General features: G+C 43.4%; 1 protein-coding gene across 1 annotated transcript in view; it reads left to right on the top strand.

Annotated features, from left to right (window-relative positions):
• The window catches only part of cemip (cell migration inducing hyaluronidase 1), a 105413-nt gene that overhangs the window by 8849 nt on the left and 76213 nt on the right, over positions 1–20351 (top strand). Inside the window, exons 2-5 of the mRNA XM_085358853.1 lie at positions 8116–8253; positions 10194–10332; positions 11379–11615; positions 13058–13237. Coding sequence (XP_085214979.1) covers positions 8116–8253; positions 10194–10332; positions 11379–11615; positions 13058–13237 — 694 coding nt within the window. The remainder of the gene's footprint in view (positions 1–8115; positions 8254–10193; positions 10333–11378; positions 11616–13057; positions 13238–20351) is intronic.

Raw genomic sequence — 20351 nt, 5'->3', positions numbered from 1 at the left:
GCAGGGCCAGTGCGCCCAGGAGCACATCTTTTTCGACCGTAAAGGGAGACAGGAGGCCGACTCACTGCCTCGGCTAAATGGAGAGGGAATTTCAGCAGGGCCAGGGCACAGGCATGGACCTTTTTCAGCTGTAAGGGAGGCAAGAGCAAGGTGTGATGTAGGTCCCCGGGGCCTGCTGGAGGTCCAGGTCCATGCCCGATGTGAGTAGCAGCAGGGCCAGCGCGCCCAGGAGCACATCTTTTTAGACCGTAAAGGGAGACAGGAGGCCGACTCACTGCCTCGGCTAAATGGAGAGGGAATTTCAGCAGGGCCAGGGCACAGGCATGGACCTTTTTCAGCTGTAAGGGAGGCAAGAGCAAGGTGCGATGTAGGTCCCCGGGGCCTGTTGTCGTACCAGGGGCACGAGTGGTGTGTGGCAAAGAGTTTCTGCGCAGTGTACCAGGGGCACGGGGAAAGGTTGTTGTACCATAGGCACGAGAAAAGTTGTCGTACCATAGGCACGAGAAAAGTTGTCGTACCATAGGCACGAGTGGTGTGTGTGTGTGGCAAAGTGCTACTGAGCGGTGTACCGGGGCACGGCGAAAAGTTGTTGTACCATAGGCACGAGAAAAGTTGTTGTACCATAGGCACGAGAAAAGCTGTCGTACCAGGGGCACGGAGGAAAGTTGTTGTACCATAGGCACGAGAAAAGTTGTCGTACCATAGGCACAAGGAGAGTTTGTGTGGCAAAGTGCTACTGAGCGGTGTACCAGGGGCACGGCGAAAAGTTGTTGTACCATAGGCACGAGAAAAGTTGTCGTACCATAGGCACGAGAAAAGTTGTCGTACCATAGGTACGAGGAGTGTTTGTGTGGCAAAGTGCTACTGAGCGGTGTACCAGGGGCACGGCGAAAAGTTGTTGTACCATAGGCACGAGAAAAGTTGTTGTACCATAGGCACGAGAAAAGCTGTCGTACCAGGGGCACGGAGGAAAGTTGTTGTACCATAGGCACGAGAAAAGTTGTCGTACCATAGGCACGAGGAGAGTTTGTGTGGCAAAGTGCTACTGAGCGGTGTACCAGGGGCACGGCGAAAAGTTGTTGTACCATAGGCACGAGAAAAGTTGTCGTACCATAGGCACGAGAAAAGCTGTCGTACCATAGGCACGAGAAAAGTTGTTGTACCATAGGCACGAGGAGAGTTTGTGTGGCAAAGTGCTACTGAGCGGTGTACCAGGGGCACGGCAAAAAGTTGTTGTACCATAGGCACGAGAAAAATTGTTGTACCATAGGCACGAGAAAAGTTGTCGTACCATAGGCACGAGAAAAGTTGTCGTACCATAGGCACAAACAGTGCGTGCGTGTGTGTGTGTGTGTGTGTGTGTGCGCGGCAGTTCTTCTGCGCAGTGTACCAGGGGCACATTTCAATGTGCTTTCTGGAGTACCAGGGGCACGAGGATTTTGCCAGTGGTGTTCTGCTTTGTTAGTGGGAGGGGGCTTAAGTGTGGGTCCCCGGGGCCTGCTGGAGGTCCAGGTCCATGCTAGATACGTGGTACAGGGTAACTGCAGGAGGGGGGGGGGGGGTAATGTGGGTTCACGGGGCCTGCTGGAGGTCAAGGTCCATGCTGGATATGCGCTGGAGCGTAACTGCAAGAAAGGAAAGCTAGTGGGGGAGTAGAGCAGGGGAGTATGTGGGTCCCCAGGGCCTGCTGGAGGTCCAGGTCCATGCTAGATATGTGGCACAGGGTAACTGCAGGGGGGGGGGGTAATGTGGGTCCACGGGGCCTGCTGGAAGTCAAGGTCCATGCTAGATATGTGGTACAGGGTAACTGCAGGGGGAAGGGGGGGGGGGGGTAATGTGGGTCCCCGGGGCCTGCTGGAGGTCAAGGTCCGTGCTAGATATGTGGTACGGGGTAACTGTGGGGGGGGGGGGGGGGGGGGGGGATCTAATGGGGGACTAGATCAGGTGAGGATGTAATGGCCAGTTCGACAGCAGCACATCTTTTTCGACCGTAAGGGAGAGAGGAGGCCGACTCTCTGCCTCGGCCAAATGGAGAGAGATTTTCAGCAGGGCCAGTGCGCCAGGAGCACATCTTTTTCAACCGTGAGGGAGAGAGGAGGCCGACTCACCACCTCGGCCAGGGCCTTTTTTTCTCCCCTCTCCAGTTGAGCAGTCTAAGGGTAATGAGTAGCAAAGGTGCCCTCCGTCATTTATGGGAGACGGGTGTCTGAAGATGCGCAAGTCAGCAGACACCCTCGGCAACGCTCGGACGGCACTGGGACGGCGCGAGAGAGCGAGTTGCTGCCACAGCAGCCTCCTCTTCCGGCCCACCTGCCTGCCAGCCTTCCCTCCCACCCCGATCGACTGGCAAACGTGGCCTGCCATCAGAGGGCTGCCGCCGGGCCCGGCACCTTCGCCGGCGCCTTCGGGCGGTCAGCTCCTCCGGCCCGCAGGCTCGCCTCTAGCGCTGGCCGGGGGTTACAGCGCGAAGGTCGAAGGGGGTGGTGGTTCTCGGACCCCGCCCTGTCCTCCCCGCGCTTCCCCCGCCAGACGCGATCGCTCGGTAGCGAGACCGAGACGCCCGGTCCGTCCCGGTGGTCATACCACGGCGGGCCTCGTCGCAGAGTGGGTAGGCAAACCCAGAGTTTGCCCACCCCGTGAGGGCGACGGGGCCCCGTCCGGCAAACACGGTTTCTCGAACCCTCGCCCCGGTCCACACGTGCGTCCGGAAAGCCTCGCCCTGGTCGACAGGGCTCAGTAGCCCCGAGCGAGCGAGCGAGCGAGCGCGTGCGTGCGCGCCGCTGCCGCCGCCTGAGGGGCTACCTGGTTGATCCTGCCAGTAGCATATGCTTGTCTCAAAGATTAAGCCATGCAGGTCTAAGTACACGCGGCCGGTACAGTGAAACTGCGAATGGCTCATTAAATCAGTTATGGTTCCTTTGATCGCTCATCCGTTACTTGGATAACTGTGGCAATTCTAGAGCTAATACATGCAAACGAGCGCTGACCCTCCGGGTATGCGTGCATTTATCAGACCCAAAACCCATGCGGGGCGTCCTCTCGGGGGCGCCCCGGCCGCTTTGGTGACTCTAGATAACCTCGAGCCGATCGCTGGCCCTCCGTGGCGGCGACGTCTCATTCGAATGTCTGCCCTATCAACTTTCGATGGTACTTTATGTGCCTACCATGGTGACCACGGGTAACGGGGAATCAGGGTTCGATTCCGGAGAGGGAGCCTGAGAAACGGCTACCACATCCAAGGAAGGCAGCAGGCGCGCAAATTACCCACTCCCGACTCGGGGAGGTAGTGACGAAAAATAACAATACAGGACTCTTTCGAGGCCCTGTAATTGGAATGAGTACACTTTAAATCCTTTAATCAGTATAAAGGATATTGACACTGATGCTTGCACTGTTCTGTGCAGTGTTTTCCCCACTCTTCAGGGTCAGCGTAGGAACATTTTATCAGCTGATCCATCCCTTTCTCTAAAAGCAACCAGAGAATTTCTTCCTTCATCATCATGACGTTCTTAATTGACTTGAAATGACATTTTTTCTGTGGCACTGACAGGTAATATGAACATTTTGTGTAACGTGGTAATATAAGTGAGCTACACAATAGCATTTCTAAAACATACATTTCATCAGACACCGTCCCTCTTTGGCATACTAATGGATGTAAATACATGCTTAAAGAAAAAATAACAGATGTGCAGAACATAGATAAAATAACAAGTGCTGGCTGTAGTGAAATCAATCAGCAGGAAGCACTGTGATCTATGATGTTCACCTGCAAGAATACTATTATCAACTTGTGGATTTACAGCTAAAGAGGTTTGATGGATGCTAATGTTTTTCATCAGATTGATGTCCCAGACTGGGAGAGAAGGAACGGGGGAGGCAGTGAGAGGAGAGCTGTTGTTTGGCTTGACTGAACTGAGCAGCAAAATTGGATGATTTAGGGATGCTGAATTAAATAACCAAAGATTTCCACCAACCCCTTCCTCACACATAGTAAAATACAGTGCATGCACATGTATGACATATGCATGCGCATACACTCTGCGTACATGCCTGTGGACAGAAAGAAAAGACATTCAATCTCTCTCTCTCACACACATACACACACTCGTTTTCATATCTTAGTGAGGACATCTAATTGACATAATGCTTTCCCCAGCCGCTTACCCTACCCATCAGAACAGAATGCCTAACCCTGACCCTTTGCCTGAACCCTAAACCTGACATTAAAACAACATTTTGAGCCTCAAAAATGTCTTCAAACTCAATGAGACGGGCGTTTTGTCCCCATAAGGGACAGTTGGTCTCCACAAGTATCACAAAGACGTCTAAACACACACACACACACACACACACACACTACAGGCTTGTGTTTACCTGGATTTTGTACGAGAAAGTAGAATTCTTTATCTCAAAGGCATTGGGCCAAGCAAGGTCACAACCAATCCTGACCCAACATTGTGTGTGTGTGTGTGTGTGTGTGTGTGTGTGTGTGTGTGCCTAAAGCATTACAAAAGTTCTTCCACTTTAAACTTAACACACGTATCTGTCACAGTCCGCTGTGACGGACCGAGTGGAGAATGCGTGTAATGGACCCAGGTGCGTACACAAGTGAGCAGACGGGAGTGAGTTTTAACAAAAGGCGAGCCTTTAATATGGCTGAAAACAAGGTGTGCAAATACAGCAGGGATGGCGTGGCTAAACAAAAACCTAAACTGAGAACAAACTATGGTGAGGCTATGGCTTGGAAGACAACAGACCAGGCATGGAAACACGGAGGGTGGGAACACAGACGACGCGACACAGACTGTACGAAACACAGAGACTAAATACACATGAGGGATGATCAGGGGAAGTGGATGCACACGGGGAACACAGGTGACACTGATAATCATAACAAGACACGGCAGGAGTGAACGTAACACTGATGGGAGATGGGCAAAGTAAAGCAGGAAGTACACAGAGGTTCAAACAGGAGGAGAGAGAGCACGGGGAGAACGCAGACATAACGGGCTGGGGAAAACATAGAATAAAGCACAAAGCGAGACGAGGGCTCATAAATACACAGAGGGGCACACAGGGGGTAAGAGTCACGAAGGGAAAACACATAAGGAACAACGTAACAGATCAACCCAGGAAGCATGGCCTAAATAAAGAACAAAATACAAAAATACATGAAAACTAAGAATACTGGGCCCACATGGCCCAGGACCATGACACGTATCTGCATCTTTCTTCATGGCTCTTTTTTAATGCAGCTTTAGTCAGACTGCAAACGGAGAAAATCTTTCTCATCACAACCATAAGAGCTCTCCAATCTGATGCAGATCTACTTTTTATTAGAGGCTTAGTAATGGTGCTGCATATCAATGAGCGGCTCGAACTCTGAGGAATTTGGTGACATCATGATACGTGAGCATAACTGGAAGTAATCTGAATTTTTTTTAGTTTAGTTTAGTTGTTCTTTCTTCTATGAATTAGTGGGCAGGCAAAGAATGACTGATGAAGAATGATTTTAGTCTTATGTCCTGGTTCACCATTTAATGCAGCTGGATTCAACTGCCAATATTGCTGTTTGCAGTCGGTTTTATAACCAGTATGACCTGAAAAATATATGGGAGATGGACTTTAATGATTCAGAATGTGAATGACAATGAGATATCATGTAGTAGAGGACGCTGATGCCAAAGTGGCCTTCTCCCATATAGTACACAACAGGATGTACTTCAGAAGAATTCGCATTACTGGACAGTAGGGCTGTTCGATTTTGCATAAAATGAGAATCACGATTTTTTGGCTTAGAATTGAGATCACGATTCTCTCAGATTTTCTTTTCCAGTATAAATATTTATTGCACTTATTAACTGCACATCAACTTCGTAACAGTTGAGACTGAACATAAAAACAATAAACATAAAAACAACAAATGTCTCACGTTTTGTTGTTGCTGCAAAATGTTGTACTGCTTGAGATTCGGTCTCCACCGTTGCTCGACGCTGCGTGTACAGAGCAGGTAGTGCAACAATAGAAAAATAGTTGCGGGACAGCACTGTGTAGCGTTTGTCTAGGGTGTTGATCGTTTTCCTAAATCCCTCGTTTTGCACAGTGTTGATGGAGCCATATCTTTGGTCAGGTGATAAGTGATAGCCTCCGTAATGTCTTTGTGCCTGCGGGAGTTCGACGTGTATAGGGAAGCGCTGTATAAGGTTCCCGTTATTGATGTTTGGGTGGTTGACCGGGACGGATTTTCTCCTGTCACTTTCTCGTCATCCCTGACGTGCTCGCCGTGGTTTTTTTCCTGCTAATTTTAGCATCACACGGCACAGCTTCTGTATCACGTGGTATAAGGCTCCGCCCTCGTCATTTGTTGAGCAGGAAGAGTGAGCGCTTGTTTTCATGCAGAGTACGTCCCGGATCAAAATGCGCTACAATCGTCGTCTTTTTTTATTTAATTTTTTTAATCGTTGTCATTTGGAAATGAGATCGCACATAAGTATGAATCGAGATCGCGATTTTCTAACGATTAATCGTGCAGCCCTACTGGACATACTCAGTGTCTGAGCGTCTTTAGAAGAGGGAGCTGCTTGGAAACAATGTGTAGGAGGCCACACGGGCCTAACTTGATCATTGTTACTCTAACATCAATCCCGTGTGGCTGTGTAATAAAACATGAGTAATGTTAATGTCTATATTTCCAGCAATGTTGCTGGGTTTGCAGCCTGTTACAAAAGATTATTTTCATGGCTATGAATAATTTACTCCATAATAACTCCACAGCAGGTAAGGTTTTTCAACTTACCTGGATTTTTTAATGCTTATAGTTAGAGGCCACTTTAAAAGACAGGCTTGTTGAGAAATTGGAGGCTGTACCATATTGTCTTTATTTTTCAGATTTAAAGTGTAACAAATACAATAATAATAACTGCATTCATATTTAAAAATATAAATTAAAAAGTTTTTTTTGCAGGCCAATAAAAATGTGCAAGGGCTGTAAGACTGAGGCACTGACCTGGGGCTGTCTCTTAATCCACTTACAGTGGTGTCCTGTTTGATTGCATTTTTAAGAACTTGTCCTAGCTTGGCTCTTTTGGTATAGAACCTTTTCATTCTTTTTTGACTTCCAATGGGTGTTATCACATGGACAGACAAATTTAATTAAGAAAAGCATTGTGAAATATGACAGACACATATTTCTTATGAACAAGAATTTATTTTTGAACACTGAAACAGTGATGGGCAGAAAACCTGATCATTTTAAGTAACTTAAAAAACATGAATGAAAAGGATCAGCTGTTTAAAGTCCTTCTCTTACCATGTGTTGTAAAGCCATATGTGTGCCATGCCTCACTGAAGGTAAAAACACCTAAAAGATACACTTGTGCATTTACAGTTGAAGCTCCACCTGCAGCCCCATCTTTCACTTCACTTTCACTTGGTGAATTTTAGGAGCTGAGACATCCTTCATTTAAGCACCAACATAGAGTAGTGAGTCATAGACAGGAGGATGAAGATTGTGGTAATGTAGTGTAGTTTTTAATACTTTTTTCATGAAATAATCTGCTTTTAGTGACCAACAGTGAAAAAGCGGTTAAAAAGATCACCAGCTTTGTAGTCCTTCTGTGAAATGATCCCACAGCTTCAGAGTTGGATACAAAAAACAAGGTGCAATCAACAAAGTTCTCAGATTTGATATTTATCTGTAATCAATGAAAGTCTGTGATCCACATATGTGAGGGCACAGCAATATTTGTTCTGACAGCTGTGACTAGCATCATCACTTCTTTCTGCTGCAGGGAAGTCAGTCTGGGCTTCACCAAAGAAGGACAATCAATGTTAGGGAGCACTGAAGATGTGCTAAGAAACTCTATATTTCATTTTCCTCTGCTTTGTTGGCCATCTGTATATTTTAAACGTTTGTATTTTTTGATGTCTATAAAATGTAACTGAAAAACATTCAGTATATAACAGTGTACAATATTTGTCCCTAAACATGGATGTAAAAATGATGCTGAACCAACTGTTCTGAAATCTTTTCATGAGTGAAATGTACACATGTTGATCTCATTGACTGATGAGCTGATCAAAGTTAACGGTGTTTTTTTCTGTGTCATTCAGTATGCCCAGATAAGGAGCCAGGACTGCAACCATGGATGCCAGGACACAGTGAAGACCACCGTGTGACGATCAGTAATAACAGCACGGTCCTTCTCACAACTTCAGCTACTGTCCACTCTATTGAGATTCTCAGCGGAGGTAAACTGGACAAATCTATCATCTCTTTATCTTTCTCTAAACTGAAGTGATATTTCAGGAGACCGGTGAAGAAAAGCTTCAGCATAGGAAGAAAACTAGCAAGAGAAAGGAAGAAGAAAGAGACCATGATTCTTACATGCTTCAGAGATAACAAAAGGTGTCCCATAGTTGCAGTGGTTTGGGATTGTGGTTTGAATTTAGCTGAACCCAACACAGACCCACCAGAGAAAAGTAACATTTGGACTGTGTAATATGAGCAGTAGGTGAGGTGTTTTGGTGAGGAGTAGGGGGGCATAGCTTATCTGTGTTTGAAATACTCCAGGAAAAGTCTTTCAGTCTAACTAAGGCTGCAGCTACACTGGGATTTACAGTCACTGAACTCGTAGCCCTTACCAGAACCCCCCAAACCTGCAGCTTCAGTCTCAGAGGAGCTCAACAAATTTTGCCACTCTACCAGTTGGTCCAAGCACATTCTCAACCCCCTACTATACACCCTGTACATCGATGACTGCTCACCAGCCCACCTCAACTAACGTCATTGTCAAGTATGCTGATGACAACACCATGGTAGGGCTCATCTCTGATGGAGGTGAGACAGTGTACTGGGCAGAGATGGAAAACATGTCTGGCTGTTGCTCCGAAAATAGCCTGAAGCTGAATATCCTTCAAACAAAAGAACTTATAATGGACTTCAGGAGGCACGGACTGGTCCCCTCCCCTCTCATTATAAATGGGGAACTGGTGGAATCTGTCTCCACCTTCAGATTTCTGGACACCTGATCTCATCTCTGCTGATCTCGTTCACAACACCATTGCCCTGGTAAAGAACAGCAGGATCAACAGCAGCTGCACTTTCTCCATGTCCTGAGGAAGAGTAACTTGAACCAGAAGCTGCTGCTGGCCTTCTACTGCTCCTCAGTGGAAAGCATGCTCTCCTACTGCCTGGGTTTTTGATACGCAGGGGCATCAGCGTAACTTTGTGGGTAAATTCCCAGATGATTAAACATGCGACTATTTTGCTGGTAATACCTGAAATGAGTAAAGAAAATCAACAGCCTATTTATGCAAGATAATTCATAGTTTTATTGGGGGGTTATATTGGTTCGGGGGGTCATAACCCCCCTAACCCCCCTGGAACTTACGCCCCTGTGCAGGGGTCACAAATGAGAAGCCTTACAGGGGCTTGTCCTTCCATGATGCTTCCTCTTCTTGCTCCTTCTCTTGCTTGCGTTTCTGCTACCTGAGATATTCACTAAGAAAACTATTAATCTTCCTGATTTACTCATAGATCTTTGTTCTTTTATCTTCGCTAGCAGTTCTGACATCCACTAGTCCTTGGCCACCTTTCTTCTGTTTAGCGTACAGACTCAGGGTGCTGGCTTTGGGGTGAAACCCTCCATGCATAGTAAGGAGCTTCTTTGTCTTGATGTCAGTGGCTTGTTTCTCTTCTTTTGGCCAGCTGATTGTTCCAGCAGGTTATCTGATTACTGGCAGAGTGTAGTTGCTGATTGTCCCTGACTCTGCAGGTATTTGATGGTTGCAGTTTCTTAGCAGCTTCTTCATTTTTCCCAGTTCCCTGTGGGATTGCTTGATGGTCTGAATTTAATTAAAAAGTGAAAAGTATATAGAGTATATTGTGCAAAAGAAATCATTTTAATTAATGACAGAAATGTGGTAAACAAAGGGCTACGGTCGTTCTGAGAGAAGTAATACATGCAGGATGTATCACTGAATGCTTATTTACTACTGAGCTGAAATCATTGAACTACAGACAAAGTAAAAGAGATAGCTGTCAAGCTACATCCATGTATGTGTTTGTGTGGAAAGCCTGAATTCAGGGCCATAAATGGTAGGAAGACAGAAGGAGTTTGTGGGCACAGGGGCATGAAAGACCTGCCAGGAGGCTTCATCACTCACCCACCCTCCTCTCTTCCCCACAGGAAAGCTGGTGATTGCTGACACCAACCGGCCTATACTGCTTCGGACAAAACACATTCTGATTGGGAACGAGGGGGAGCTGCACATTGGAAGCCCAGACTGTCCTTATAAAGGCAACCTCACCATCTTGCTATTTGGAAGGTGAGGGTTTATAAAACGTAGCAGAATAAAAACACTATTTGTTAAAAATGAGTTATTAGGTATTTACTGTTAAGAAAAAAAGTAAGTGTAAGATTTTTACCACGTTTACTAATTGGTGGATACACCGTGTTTAAAAAGCAGTGATTATACTTGTTTGGAAGAAGGTAGCAGTGTGAATCACAAGACTAAAAGTAAACTGAGTGGTAAAGAAAGGATTGTGGTTTGGTTAAAATGGAGCGACTTGGTCCTGAGACCCATCCGAGAATTCTTGTGATGCACACATCAGGGGACTGACTGAGGCTCGTGTGACGCCACGTGACTGTGACGGGAAGGTAGAATGAGGCAGCAGAAGAATAAGACCAGTAATGAAACTTTTAACAGAGAACGACCTCAACATACGGTAGTAATAAACAAATATGTTCGATATCCCAATGTGTTGTCTTTTGTTATCAGTGATGATAGCGTATTAAATAGTGAATTTGTTGTTGCACACAAACTAATGACAAACATTATCATATTAGACTACTTGTGATTAGTAAGAAAAATATTTATTATCATTTTGCTGTTAGTAAAAGATCTATTTACTCATTTACTTAATACCTGTTATGGTTATTAAAAAGTATTAATTGATGCCATCTTTGTTGTCTTCATCAGGTTTCATGAATTTGACTGCATAGTTTTCACCTAATCAGACACAAACTCTAACGGAATTTTTTCTAAAAATTAATTTAGATTAATAAAACAGACAAATTTTTAGGTAAAGTAATCACAAGTCACAGCCTGTTGTACAGGACTTGTGCTCTCTTGTTATTTGATTCTTCTGTCTCTCCTTAAGACCAACTATCTAACAAAACTGACACACATAAAAGATTTTTGGGTTTTTTAATTCTTGGAAGAGAAAGAAAACAAACTCTTAATAATTATTCTGCAATAATTTGTTTGTATAAACCGACATCAAGGCTAACTAAAGTGCACTCTGTGTCTCAAAGCCACTTGAAAACTGGCATACTGTCCAAACATTTATCATTCTCCATTCTTGTCCATAGACTGGATGACAGCGATGAGGAGCACAGCTACTTTGGGAGGAAGTACATTGGCGTGGGGAGTGGGGGGACACTGGAGATTCACGGAGAAAGGAAGCTGTCCTGGACATTCCTCAACAAGACCCTCCATCCCAGAGAGAGCAGTCAAAACAACTATCTGTTCCAAAGAAGCTGGGGGAATCGAGGCATCATAATCCACGTAATCGACCCCAAGACAGGGGAGGTGCTGCATGATGACAGGTGAAGTTCCTCTTGAACATAAGGGCTGCATCAGAGCTGCAGTAAAATCTGGAGACTTAATTAGAGAAGTAATGATCTGGTAACTGTCAGATCATAAGCTTCTAATGAAGGGTTGTAATGAAGTAGACAAATGTGCTCTTAATAAATCTAACGGTGTTTTACAGACGGATATTACATTTAGAAATCAATGACATGCTTAATATCCTTTCATTAATAATAAAATCTATTCAGCCATCAGGTCAATAGGTCCAGTAAAGTGACATAAATATATTATTGAGCAATATTAGTGTCAGCCCTCTTTCGAAGAGAGATTGTTACCAGTGAATGTCGGTTGTTACTAAAGGGTCATTTATCATGACTCTTTAGTAACATTTATTTCAAAAGTGTCATTTACAACGGACATTTTATGCTAAAACATAACATCAAAAAATTCTCATTTCATGAGTGAAGTCTTACCAACTGCCATTCCTGTCACAGAAATGCACTTTGGCAGTCAGAAAGGCTGAAACAGAGTTTCTTTTTCTATACAGTGACAATGATTTTCATGTTTGGTGGTGACATTGATGAATAAAGACCACAGTTACTGTCCTTGAATTCAATTTGATTCAGTTTTATTTATATAGGTCCAAATCACAACCACAGTCAACCTACAGAGAACAATGAAACAAGTCAAGCACTTGGTGACAGTGGGAAAGAAAAACTGCCTTTTAACAGGATATAACCTCCAGCAGAGTAAGGCTCATGGAGGGGATGTGTGAGTGGTCGAGGGTGAAGTGGGGAAGGCAGGAAAAAGACATGTTGTGAAAGAAAGCCAGAGATGAATAAAGAAGAAACCGGGTCCAGGGTTTAAGGTCACTAATCCATCCCTAACCATGGGCTTCATCAAAAACTCTTAAAAGTAGAGAGGATGTCTGTCTTCTGAAACTGGGAGCTGGTTCCACAAACGAGGTGCCAGAAAGCTAAAGTCTCCTAAAGCTAAAACCTGCAGGACGGCGATTTTACTGCAAAATGAGAGAGGCGCTCGGCAGACTTACCTGTACATAGGGGTAGAAATGGTTGCAGCAGCTACTTAAAATCAGTTGTCAAAAGTGAAATGCAGTCGTAACTCTCCTAATTTTATTCTAGTTACAAGGACAATGCCAATTCAATTTTTACTCAAGCGTGACTGAAACATTATTGGTTAGGTTTTTAAACTTTGTTTTAAACCATTTAATTACAAGTAAAAATGCGTCAGAGATTCATTCAAGCTGTGAACCGCTCTGAAGCAAAAAATGCAAAGTGGCAAGTGTGCAAAATAGCTCGTGTTCTCCATGTCATCTCATGATGGCAGACTGTTTGCAAAATAGCACAGCTTTCAAAAGTCCCCTGAACAGAAGGCGTAAGAATTTGGTGCTTTTCCTCTTTTATCTGTCTCTCTTTTAATCTCTGCATCATTCTCACAGGTTTGACACGTACCGCAGCAAAAACGAGAGTTATCGCCTTGCAAAATATGTCGATGGCATCAAGCCTGGGCTCATACTGGCGATGATGGTCAATGACGAGGGCTCCAACAACTTGGAGGACTCCGCTAAGAAGAGTATATCCAGGCTTGGCAGCAAACACATCGGGAGTCTCGGCTTTCGGTAGGCTATTGAAACACAATTTTAAAATGAAGTCCATCAACCTCTGTAACCGAACCTGTCATTTTGCCAGGTGTGTCACAGGAAGTTGATTCATTTAAATACACTCCCCCAATTCTACCAAAGCATATTCTAAATGATACTAATTCTCTTCTCCCTGACGAGTGTGTGTAAACTTCTGAGCTCAAACCGTGTCAGGAAAGAAAATGTGTTTTTGAGCTCTCAGCACAGTATTGTCCAGAGCATTCATTTCATGGACTGCTTTGATTTAATGAGAAAATGTTAGAACCTCAGGTGAAGCACCTTGAATAGTTGTCCTTTTCTCTAATCAATGCCTGAAGCTTTTGGGGATCTCTTGGTGATTAATGATTTTCTACAAACTATGTCAAGGGTAATATTTGTTAGGCAAACTAACACTGGCCACTTTTCTTTTGCTTGCACAGTGATAAAATAGCAATCTAAAATATAACTTTAAAAAGGTGAGAAGTATTGGAAACAAAGAAAGGACATTTGTTTTCTAAGAGACAACTGCAGTCTGCTGCAGCAACTCCTGATTGGAAGACTTGTACTTTTATATCTGGTTATAAAGTCTTCTTGATCATTTAGAGAATAATGTGCCATGGGAGAGCAGACAGTGTTCGTCTTTGTTTCCTACTGAGTTTCCTACCGGTCAAAAGTTTCAGAACACCCCATTTTTTCCAGTTTTTTATTGAAAATTATGCAGTTTAATGTCTCATTGCACTCTTAAATGAAAGCACAGTACAAATAAGCAATTGGAGTTAAAAAAGAAATCATCGAATGTATGCTAAACTTTTGACTCATCAATGTAGACACCTTTGGCAGCTATAACAGCTGAACACACCTGTGGCGTTCTTTCTAAAATAGAAATCAAATATTCTTCAGAACGTTCTTCCCATGTCTGTTGCAGAACTTCCCATAAATGTGGACCTTGTAGCTGCTTTGCTTTCACTCTTCTGTCCACTTCATCCCAAACCAGCTCGATGGGGTTTAAGTCTGGAGACTGTGCTGCCACTCCATGTTTTCAAGCTCACCACCTTGTTCTTTCTTCCTGAGGTAGTTCTGGCATAGCTTGGACTTGTGTTTTGGGTCGTTTTGCTGTAGGCGCACACCAGAGGGTCCTGCATGGTGCTGCAGAATGCTGTCGTAGCCGTTTTGGTTCAGGGTGCCTCTCACTCTGTACAAGTCACCGACCCTGGATCTAGCAAAACAGCCCCGGATGATGGTCTGTCTCTCTTCCATTGTTAATTGCCTTTTTCTCACCATTGTTTTAGCAACACGCTACTTTCTGCAGTACAATACTGTTCAACAGATGCTCACGAGGGTATGATACCACGGTGTGCTCCGAGCCAACACTGCTTTTATGCAGACAGAGGGGCTGTAAGTAATCCAGAAAAGTTGGAACACCTGTAGGAATTAGTAGTACAACAGCTTTCAGAGCTTCATCAACCTCCATTGCTGCAGAGCAGCTTTAAATAGTTAACCCAGGTTTTGTTCCCTGAAAAAGGCCTTTTTTTATAATTCTCAAATGTACATTATATTCAGTTTGGGTTAACCTTAACTTCTTTTTTTCAAAGCTCTGGCAGTTCACCAGTTACCTTTGTACCATTTCAAGCTATTCATTGGACTTGAATGACATGAATTGCAATTAAAAAAAACTGGAAGAATTGGGGTGTTCTTAAAGCTTCTACTGGTAGTGTATTTTTCCAGATTTACATTAAACTAAACGGCTTTCACATTCACTGTTTCAGGCAGACCATTTTTAGCTGTGTTTCAAGTCTACCTGCTGACAATAGCCAAATATTACGATTTAGATTTGTTCATTATGGTTTATAAGGTTTAATATAAGGTTTAAGTAGCACACAGACAAGTTCAGTTCAGTTTACCACCATTTGAGAAAACGTGCTTTGATTCAAATGTTATGCACTTATCTAAGATCGGTGGCTGTGCCTCAGGTGGTGGAAGGTGAAAGGTTGTTGATTTTAAAAAACTGTACAGTCTGCAATAAACAAAAAACAACACATTTAGAATAAAAGTACCACGAGCGCCTTGTAAGGACCATGCACTATGAGATACTGTAGGAATTTATACACTCATAAAAAATGGAGAAAGTAAAAATGAAGTTGGTTAAAAACAGTAAAAGTAAGACTTGCAGTGTTCAAGAGAGAAGTGCAAATGGCAGTAATAAATCATATGTAGACTATAAACATCAGACATGTTTGGGATCTTCTGCCTGAAAGGTGTGTTCACCTGTGAAAGAATGAAGAGTTGTTATATAGCTTTAACGAGAACGGTAAGAGTGAAGCGGTCTTTATGGTTGGATTAGTCTGAGGAGAAGGACCTGTGCTTATTCAGTAGTGTGGAGTGGAGTGGGTGTGTTGTCCGTGATAGAAAAGGCGTTTGTTCAGTGACCCCTGACCCTCACTGACAAATGCCTGTAAATTCTGACCACTGATGCTTCTAGCCTTGTGGATTAGTTTTTTGATCCTGCGGCATCTCTGGCACTGAAGCTGCCCCCCAGCAGACAACAGCAGAGTAAACAGCACTTACTTGGTAGAAGATCTCCAACATGATGCTGGACACATTAAAGGATCTGAGTGTCCTCAGAAAGGCGTGTCTGCTCATCTCCTTCCTGTACACAGCATCACTGTTGTCATTCAGGTAAAGTGGGCTTGACATACCTACTACAAAGACTAAATGTGCATACGTGTGCTGATTAAAAGACACACATTTACATATTATGGAAGCTGTGGAAGCTAAGAGCACTGTGTGAAGTTATGCTGCACTCACTGTGTCAGTGTGTATCATGCATGGGAAATGGAAACTGAATCATGAATCACAACCAAACGACTGCTGAGGTCTCCGATTTTCTAACATTAGTGTTCATACTTGTAAACTGAGACCTTTTTCAAACAACACTACTGTGCTCTTCTGTTTTTGAGAAAAAGAAAAGAAAGGTGACTTTGCATGGTAAAATACAGGCCTGTGCGATTGTGCTTTGCACCGTGTTTGTTAGTTGTAATGTCAGCTGCCTTGTTGTGGGCTGAGAGGAGATGTTGGTTAATGTTGGCAGTGCAGGCCCTGTGGTTAGCCCCTGAGCCGCGCAGCATTATGAAAATGAATGCTGCAGATGAGAGCCGGGAAACACTGAGAGGGTTTTATAAATGACTTGAGGACAGAGACACAAGTTAACATTCCTTTGCCAATTTGCACTTTCTTCCACAGTTGTAGATGCTATGGAGGACGATCGGAGCAGTGTTGAGGCGACAGAGGGATTCCTGCCTAACGACTCTTGTCGCCGGCTCTCCTTACACTATTGCCAAACAGGCAGACACTGGTGTCATCAGGAGAGAGAGGCTGTGTAATTTGTGGTGCACCCAGAGACATTTTAATAAGCTGGAATTTATGAGACTCTGCAATACATTTTCAGTTATGTCATTTGCATATCTTTACTGCAGCTGTCACAGCAGTACTTGTGGCAGCATGCAGAAATACAGCAACACAATGCTTATTTGCTCCAAAAAAATCAATTTAAGTAAATCAGCATGTACAGATGAGCTTTAAGGTGTAGATACCAACCCAATCGTTTTCTTAAAAATGTCCACTTTTAATTTATCCAAAGTAATTTGATATTTTTAAAATAGACTCATTTTATATGTATAAAAACTGCACCAAACAAATGGTTCAACCATACTAACAAATGTCTGTGAAGGTTCTCAGTCAAAGCTCTTTAGACATACTAACAAAGGAACAATAATTACCCAAATGCCCTGCAGAGTTTGTAAGTTTGCTCACTTCCACAGAATGAAACAGGAATTTTCTATTGTAGTTTCATTGAGACAGAATATCAGCAAGAAATCCAGAAAAATACAAAAGTTATGAATTGATTTGCATGTCAGTGGGAAAAATAAATATTTGATCCCCTACAACCCAGCCAAACCTTAGGCTCTCACAGGTTGGCTGCCTATCACAGATTACAGTTAATCAATTACAGATACTCCTGATCTCAACTGTACCACCATCCACAAAATCAGTTTCTTCTATTTCAACCTCTACATCACTATGGGCAAGACCAAAGAGCTGTCAAAGGATGTCAGGGGTGAGACTGTAGATCTGCACAAAGCTGGAATGTGCTAAAAGACCAGCAGCAAAAAGCTTGGTGAGAAGTGCAACGAGCAACTGCTAGTTTGATTATTTGGAAAGTGAAGAAATACAAAAATAAACATCAATTGGCCTCAGCTTGTATGGGGTGAGGTAGGAAGTCATTGTGTTTTTGTTTGTTGGGATTGCCCACAGCAGTTCATCACCATATGATAACTGTTTTTATTATATAAATCATTCTGTTCAAGTCAAGTAGAAGGATCCTGGGAGAAAAAGTACATGATTTCAAATGGTTAAATAAATAAACAGTGTTTACCCAGAATGAGTGACAATGCTATCTTTGCTGCATTAGAGTCCAAACATCTCACTCTCCATGCTAAGACACCCCAGTTTTTGTGGGCTGTTCTTGGTCTGCAGTGGTCAGTATCTATCAAAATTGGTCCTTAATGGAGCAGTGGTGAACCAGCAACAGCGTCATAGATGGAGTGAGGCCAAGAGTGAGGGTCAGTGTAGTCATATCCAACAGATGAGCTATTACAGCTCAAATTGCTGAAAAAGTTCATGCTGGTTCTTGGTGAAAGGTGTCAGAATGCACAGTTTGTTTGATATGGCATTACATAGCTGCAGACGAGACAGAGTGCCCATGCTCACCTCTGTCCACCACTGAAAACACCAACAATTTGCAAGCGAGCATCAGAAGTGGACCGGGTGCATGAGTATCACTTACCTAGGGAACACCCAGCGTCAGGATGCACTATGGATAGAAGGCAAACCAGCGAAGGCAGTGTGGTGCTTTGGACAATCTCCTACTGGGAAACTTTGGGTCCTGCCCCACCTCCCAACTTATAGGACCTCAAGAGTATAAACCATCTAAAAAAGTGTCACCTTCTTATTCATCAATGATTGAAGAAAATAAAGACAACCCTAGATTTCTCTTCAGCATTGTAGCCCCACAAACCGTCGGAGCTCTGTTTACCCAACCATTCTTTTAACGCTCACTAGTAATGACTTCATGATTTTCTTCCCAAATACAATTTTAACTGTTAGAGAAAAAATTGCTCATAACTATCTAACAGATGGAACATTACGTACAGCTGCTTTCAATATTATTGATATTTATTTAGTCTTTTTTCCAATTGATCTTTCTGAGTTAACTTCAATAATTACTTCCTCCAAACCATCAACGTGTCTTTTAGACCCCATTCCTACAAAGCTGCTCAAAGAAGTCCTGCCATTAATTAATTCTTCGATCTTAAATATGATCAACCTATCTCTAATGATCGGCTATGTACCACAGGCCTTCAAGCTAGCTGTAGTTAAACCTTTACTCAAAAAGCATCTCTAGACCCAGCAGTCTTAGCTAATTATAGGCCAATCTCCAACCTTCCTTTATATCAAACATCCTTGAAAGAGTAGTTGTCAAACAGCTAACAGATCATCTGCAGAGGCTTATTGAAGAGTTTCAGTCAGGTTTCAGAGCTCATCACAGCACAGAAACAGCTTTAGTGAAGGTTACAAATGATCTTCTTATGGCCTCTGACAGTGGACTCATCTCTGTGCTTGTCCTGCTAGACCTCAGTGCAGCGTTCGATACTGTCGACCATAATATCCTATTAGAGCGATTAGAACATGCTGTAGGTATTACAGGTACTGCACTGCAGTGGTTTGTATCATATCTATCTAATAGACTCCAGTTTGTGCATGTAAATGGAGAGTCCTCTTCACACACTGAGGTTAATTATGGAGTTCCACAGGGTTCAGTGCTAGGACCAATTCTGTTTACATTATACATGCTTCCCTTAGGCAGCATCATTAGAAGACATAGCATACATTTACACTGCTATGCAGATGACACCCAGCTCTATCTGTCCATGAAGCCAGATAACACACACCAATGAGTTAAACTGCAGGAATGTCTTAAAGACATAAAGACCTGGATAACCTCTAATTTTCTGCTTCTAAATTCAGATAAAACTGGTTATTGTAGGTTATTATACTCGACTATGAAAATCTTAAAAACATGGTATCTAACCAGATACTTACTCTGGATAGAAAAACCTTGGCCTGCAATGACACCATGAGGGATCTTGGAGTCAGTTTTGACCGGGACATGTCCTTCAATGTGCATATTGAACAAATTCTAAAATCTCTAAAATCCTGTCTCAACATCATATCTTGTGGATTTATTCCAGGCTGGACGACTGTGATTCATTATTATCAGGATGTCCAAAAAACTCCTTCAGCTAATCCAAAATGCTGCAGCAAGAGTCCTGACAGGGACTAGAAAGAGAGAGCAGATTGCTCCTGTTTTGGCTTCCCTTCATTGGCTTCCTGTTAAATCCAGAAACAAATTCAAAATCCTGCTCCTCACATACAAGGTCTTAAATAATAAGGCCCCATCTTATCTTAATGACCTTGTAGTACCATATCACCCCAATAGAGCACTTCGCTCTCGTACTGCAGGCTTACTTGTTGTTTCTAGAGTATTTTAAAATAGGAGGCAGAGCCTCCAGCTTTCAGGCCCCCTTCTGTTAAACCAGCTCTTAACCTTTTTTCACTCACCAACTGTTTATACACCACTCTACATTTAATTATGAGTTATAATTATTTTCTAGCTCTCTTCTACAGCCTGTCTTTTGTCTTGTTTCCATCCCCTCACCCCCAACCAATCACAGCAGATGGCCCCGCCCCTCCCTGAGCCTGGTTCTGCTGGAAGTTTCTTCCTGTTAAAAAGGAGTTTTTCTTTCTCACTGTCACCAAAGTGCTTGCTCATAGGGGGTCATCTGACTGTTGGGGTTTTCTCTGTATGTATTATTGTGGGGTCTTTACCTTACAGTATAAAACTCCTCAAGGCGACTGTTGTTGTGATTTGGTGCTATATAAATACAATTGTATTTAATTCTTCTCAGAAAGAGGTCACTGTGCTTAAGGGAAGCAGACTGGACCATGATTGGGTTCTTTATTAATGTCCTGTAGTTACAAGAGAGAGATCAACATG

This window comes from Diplotaxodon limnothrissa, linkage group LG1 (assembly GCF_057381915.1).
Source record: "Diplotaxodon limnothrissa isolate DT_005_m linkage group LG1, D_limnothrissa_male_GT1.1, whole genome shotgun sequence".
Lineage (NCBI taxonomy): Eukaryota > Metazoa > Chordata > Actinopteri > Cichliformes > Cichlidae > Diplotaxodon > Diplotaxodon limnothrissa.
Note: the sequence above shows the minus strand (reverse complement) of the source record. Positions and strands in the feature narration are given on the sequence as shown.